This window comes from Olea europaea, unplaced genomic scaffold (genome assembly GCF_002742605.1).
Source record: "Olea europaea var. sylvestris unplaced genomic scaffold, O_europaea_v1 scaffold2844, whole genome shotgun sequence".
NCBI classification, from domain to species: domain Eukaryota; kingdom Viridiplantae; phylum Streptophyta; class Magnoliopsida; order Lamiales; family Oleaceae; genus Olea; species Olea europaea.
The window spans coordinates 95,514-101,805 of NW_019246955.1; the positions used below are offsets into that span (position 1 = coordinate 95,514).

Below are 6,292 nucleotides of genomic sequence, written 5' to 3' on the forward strand. Positions count from 1 at the left end.
ACCGAACGTTAGAGATTAACCACTGACACTCAAATAGTTATCCATGTGGAATCTCTCGACGGGTCTCCAATGTTCTGTTCTATAACAAAATATCCACGTGTTCATTTAAGTGTCACTACACTTTAACTTGTGAGATCAGCTACTTACTTCACAAGTAAGAAATGCCACACGTGATGGTCTATCCGTAATAACGATATCCGTATCTCGTTATTACTTACGACCACGGATGATTTATGATTCAATCATACGTAATTTACAACTTATAATTACAACTCCTTGTGATTAACAAATTACAAATATTTGAATCTACGGACCCTATTATTTATTTAATTGTCTATTAATTAAATAATAGATCTGTCATTTAATTGCATTAATTAAATATAAAAGTATTTATGTCCAAAGTTGATTGGATCTAAGGCATAATACTTACAATAAGATGGCCCAGAGAACGATATTCAAGTTCCTTAAATCCTTAAGCAGGGGCGGAGCCAGGAATATACGCTGCGGGGGGCTATGGTGCTCGGATTCGGCTACAGGGGGCTTTTTTTTTTTTTTTTTTTTAAAGTTGATTAAATTCAAAAATAACAAAAACAAAACAATTTTTATAATATAACATTATCTAAAATTGCACCTAACAAGATTTTACATCATAAAATCATTTATAATAAATCTACATATAAATTCATAGTAAATTCTCATTCGATATAAAGTTTCATACAATCAACAAGAAAACTATTATCCATTTTGTTCCAAAAAGTAACTAAACTAAGAAAATTTCATCACTAGCACTCAAGACGATGAATTAAAGGACCACACGAGTGCGACCGTGCGAGCTAAAAAAATCGGGTGTGTAGATCAAGAAATTTGAAAATAGAAACACATGAATTAATGTATAACAAAAATTTTAATTATATCATGATCAAAAAAATGTTAATTATACATACTCAATTATGAAACACTATAAAAAAAAAAAATTTAATACATGAAAGTAAATTAATATGTATGCACATATACACTATAAACAAAAAGTCAAAGTGTTGGGCATATGGGCTTATTTTTTTCAAAATAATAGTGATATTGTGTTGGGACTGGCTTTGCAATTGGGCTGCTATTGGATTGATGGTGGGCTAAGTGATTAAATTTCTATTTTTAATGGACCATTCCTTCCATTTTCTTGGATATGGGCTTGGGCAATACTGGGGGTTTATGAAGTAGAGCCCTCCCCCATCTTCGCCCATGTCCTTAAGTTAGGTACAGAGCGTTCCCATGTTCTTTAGACTTAGTATTTCAACATAGAATCCACATGTTCTTTAAAAGAAAGACATCATAGGCAACACATGAATGCAATCGTGTACTTAAAAATCTCGCGTTCCTTGAATATGCCTGGTTCAATACAAACAAGATATGGAACATTATAGCGCTACAAACTAAGCGCATGTTTGAGTCCCATTTTTACTAAGAATGCATTTTAAAATAATAGATTGATGGAGAGGGTGTAGTTAAAAAATAAGAAAAAGTTTTGGGTTTGAGAACGAGAATGAGTGGTTGAAAAAAAGAGTGATCAACATCAGAAAAGTAGCTGTACTCATTTTCCTTCGCTTAAGTTTTATCTCATTGGGTTTTTCTTACGATGTTTTAATGAGGCAGTGTTTATTTTTAATATTCCAAAATAGCTGTACTTTTTTCCTTCGTTTGATTTTTCTCCCATTGCATTTTATCAAATAAGGTTTAAACGAGTCAAATATTTTGTAATGTATCATTCAAGAATGAATGTTATAAATGGTAAGTTTATTAGTGAATGACAATTGTAGATCTACAATCCTATAAATTATTACCATTGTATCCTTAATTCTTACCTATAGATATAGAATTTTGATTCTTAATAAATACAAACAAAAATTTATTGATTTTCATTATCTCCTCCTTTTCTCTCTTTTTATAACAGTTAGAACATTCAGAGATAACTTCAATATTGAGCAACAACGATGGAATGGGAATACGCCATGTACAAAATAATAAGATTCCATGTATCTGTCACTCAAATTACTTCTAACGAAAGGGGGACAAAGAAGAAAGAAAAATACAATCATGTCCAAAACTGATGACTGCATTTTCTGTAGCATGCCTACGATCTAATTATTCATTTCTGTCCACGGGGGAACAGAAAAGTAAAAGAAAAAAAGCTTTATATAACTTGTTAATTACACTGGGATCTGGTGAAACTATAAAAGCAGATAATCTAGAAAATCAGATAAATTTAGGTTTAGGCATGGATGAAGAAATATGATCTGTAGGACCAAGTTTTTGAATCCAGTGAAGTAGTCCCTTCTTATGATCACGATATTCCGGGTTCTGTACCAGGCTCAGGGTTCCATCTTGGGCAAGTGAAGACTGGAACTGCTCTAATACCTTCACGATCTGCCAAAACTCGGGCCTCTTGTCTGGTTGCACAGACCAACATTGTTCAATCAAAGCTTTCAGGGCCGACGGGCAGCCCCCAGGGATAACAGGTCTCATGTTCTGCAAAAAATATGGAAAGGGTCAATAAAAGGAAAAACGTAAATTACAGAGCCAAAATATTAACGGGCCAACTTAATTTTATTTGCTAAATATAGTCCCGTTTGGCATAATTTTTGCTTTTACCCACTTCCTATAGAAGAGCTTTTAAAGGAAACTAACTTAATTTTTGTATGGAAACTAATTTTTAAAAAAACTTCCTATTGCAAATGCGTTTTTACAGGAAGCCATACCCGACCAGCTCCCTTCAAAAGTTCTTAAAATTAGAAGAAGCACTTCCATAAAACCATCCAAATAGGACCAAAAGTAACTTCTAGATCCCAAAAGTTCCCTATGACTTTTCAAAAGCCATGCCAAACCGTCCATAATGTGATGCCAATAAGTATTGCCAACTGCAAAAATGTTACAAATATTGAAGAACAAAAAAATCACCTTGCTCACAACAGCATAAGCAGCTTGAATAGGCGTCTTATCTTCATAAGGGATAGTTCCAGACACAAATTCCCATATTATGAGTCCAAATCCATATACATCGACCTTCCGACCATAGTGCTTCCGCCTGATCATCTCGGGTGCCATCCAACGGTAAGTACCAGGGTCATCTGCCAGAAGATCACAGTGCGTTTCATCACAAGCTATACCAAAATCAGCAACTTTCAGGTGAAAATCTTCGGTTATGAGTATATTTTCTGGTTTAAGGTCCCGATGAATAACGTGCTGTGAGTGAATGTACTCCATTCCTTTAGCAATCTCCAAAGCCATTGACAGTAATGTTTGCAATGGAAGAGATTTATGCTCAAGCTTGTGCAAGTATGCTCTCAAAGAACCCTCTGATAAATATTCTGTCACAATGCAAAATACAGGTGGCATTTTGGATGCTGCTATGAACTGCAATGCCAGATCATTGCAAAAGATGTAAAAAGGAGTTTGATGAGAAATAATCCTCAAACTTTCTCAACAACAACAGCAGCAACAGAACAAACTAAGTTTCTCAATAAATTTGTGGTCGGCTACGTGATTCTTCATCATTCCACAGTTCATTACTACATCTATCAGAAGATCCAAAGCAACTTATACTCTAAATTCACAGAATAAAAAACTTAGAGAATTCAAAATAAAAGGTGGCCAATTAATTAGACATGGAATGGGAATCAAGTACCTTTATAACATTTGGATGGTGGAGACGGGACAAGAGAGTAACTTCCCTTGCAAACTGATTCTCCAACCGTACATCCAGGGCTCTAGTTTCGTCATCCTCTGGTACTCTGATAATTTTCACCGCAACTGTTTCATCATTGTAGACCCCATGGTAAAGATGACTGTGAGCCCCATGAGCAAATCTACGCCCAAGAAATAACTTAGAAAGATCAATCATGCTATCATCCGCAGTTTCTACAGAGATGACCCTCCCCACACCATGATCAAAATACTTTGTCCAGCCATCCTTACGAACCTTAGACTTCTCATGAAATTTCATTGATGTGAAGTGCTTAAGGGGACTGGCATTCACTGGAAACTTTGAACCAGGAATTTTCAATTTTGTTGACTTGCTTTCATGGGAATCTTTATGAAACAACTTGCCAACAATTCTCTTATCGGATTCTTTTCTTTGTGGATGTGGAGTCGAGAATCTCTTCTGACTAGACCTAGCTTCCTTAAAGGTGTCAGAAACCTTCATTTCGGGGAGGGGTGATAAAGCCCTCGGCTTGTTTGTTGCAGGGCTTCGCTCAACTTGAGTGACTGTGCCTCCTGGTTTTGGATTCATGGTGACTGCTCTAGGCCTAGATTTGGCACCTGGAAATCTATCTGGCTGAGCAGAGAAAGGAACAGAGGCCAATAAAGAAGAATCTAACCGATGGCAAACCGTGTGAGAGAACTTGGTTCTCCTTATCCAAGAGCTAACCTCTTCATCCATCTTCACCTACTTTAATGCCCTAGTATTATTTACTATTCTTTCCCTCCTCCTCCTTCAGCCCCAACAAATGTTCAAAAATCAAGATTTTCCACCAAAATCCCTTTGAAATTCACATTTCTATGTTAAAATATAAACAGTGAAGAATCAAATTTCACCTCCATTGATATCTTAAAAACCTCTGATCCAATTAACAACTGCTAGATCCAGAAACAACCATACATCCAATATCATCTGTGAACACATATAAAAGCAGAAAATCTCTCAAATGTTAATCAACCATCTGAAATTTCAAACATTCCATCTTAAATCAATCCACATGTAACATGCTTACCTACCAAATACTGTTTCATACCTCATAAAAATATGATCAAAAGCTCGAAGGATCGAACAAACCCCCTCTCAGTATCAAAGTCAAACACCAACTTCCTTCGAAACCTGAAAAATGACACACACAGTCCCAGGAAAAATCAAAACCTATCGAATAATCATAAAGTAAAATAATTGTACACCAATCGCATCCAACCCAACGGCCAACAAGAAAACTAATCGTCGCTTTAATAAAGTAAATAAAAAGAACCCTTTTTCTTGAACCAAGAAACAAAAATGAACTTGCCCACAAACATAAAACAGGGATCTTGACTTACCAAAGGGTATATCTCTGAAGATATCCTTCCAGATATTCTTGAAACAACGAAATAAAATAAAAAACGACAATTATATTGAAAGAGCGCCACAAATTGCATGTCCCAGCATCATGAAATGGGATTCTCTATAAATCTCATTTATTATATATATATATATATAAATCGGTATAAAATTTTGAAAATTAAACGTATTTTATACGGAGAGGCTAGGGGAGCTGTACATGAATGATTCCACTGTGGACCATGTTAAGATGGAGGATGACGGTGGCAGGTTGGTTCAAGTTTTCGAAAAGTCAAGATAGATTAGAGAGTAAAAAAATAGGAAGAGAAAATATTATAAGAGGAAGAATACAAAAGTCACTGTCGTACATTTGTAGGTAAAGTTCAAAGTTTTGTTCTTTGCTCCTTTCGGTGAGATTGTACGAATTGCACGGAATCGTGTGATTGTTGTTCATTCAGAAACACAACATATTAATAATATCATTGCATTTTTTTGATATTTTCTTTGTTGGAATTGGAATTTTTGTTCGATGCAGTTAATTTTACGGTAAAATTTTGTTGATACGGGTAAAAAGTAAAAACAGCAAGAGTCCTGAATTCTTGAAATTTCATATTGGTCACTAAACTTTATTTTGTGCCAGAATAGTCATTGTACTTCATAAAATATTTTGACTAATCACTTGTCAATTTCCCATCCAAATTTTAAGTTTTAATTCATCACTGTGAACATATTCATTGGAAAATCCTAATCCAAAATCACAATTAGTTTATTTGCATTTTTTGGTTTCACCAAATATTTAATTGAAACAAACTTAGACGTCATTGGATGCACCACACATTATTCAATGTAACACTGAACTATCATAAAGTATGTATAAAATCCTAAAATTTTCACTAAGTTGTCTAAAACTTGGTGCCAAAACAATTTAAAAGAAAAAATTACTCCAAAATTAAGTTCAAATAGTCATTTTTTACTGGTAAAATTTTATTTATTTTTGTTTTAAACCTTTTTAAAATGGAAAAAGGAAAAATTATGGCTGATGTGCCCAACCTATTCAAAATGTATGAAGTAAGACCTTGACCTATTCTTTTGACAGATAACAAAAATTCCATTATGAAATAAAATATTCAGCAAAAGATTCAAAATATTACAATCTAAATAAAATGAATAATAAATTATAATTTTAAAAACATTACATGCAAAGCGAGTGGAAAT

General features: G+C 34.2%; 1 protein-coding gene across 3 annotated transcripts; it reads right to left on the bottom strand.

Annotated features, from left to right (window-relative positions):
* Window positions 1-1,988: 1,988 nt before the first annotated feature.
* LOC111384110 (serine/threonine-protein kinase HT1-like) lies at window positions 1,989-5,304 on the bottom strand. Of its 3 annotated transcripts, none has more exons than XM_023008346.1 (5): window positions 5,077-5,304; window positions 4,785-4,867; window positions 3,677-4,663; window positions 2,950-3,405; window positions 1,989-2,520 (listed from the first exon to the last, which is right to left on the bottom strand). In XM_023008346.1, the coding sequence occupies exons 3-5, from the start codon at window positions 4,430-4,432 to the stop codon at window positions 2,248-2,250; spliced, it is 1,485 nt and encodes a 494-aa protein (XP_022864114.1). In that variant the 5' UTR covers window positions 4,433-4,663; window positions 4,785-4,867; window positions 5,077-5,304; the 3' UTR covers window positions 1,989-2,247. The 3 variants fall into 3 exon arrangements, with proteins under 3 accessions (XP_022864114.1, XP_022864116.1, XP_022864115.1); XM_023008348.1 differs by having other exon boundaries at window positions 4,768-4,867; XM_023008347.1 differs by having other exon boundaries at window positions 4,764-4,867.
* Between the last annotated feature and the right edge of the window lie 988 nt (window positions 5,305-6,292).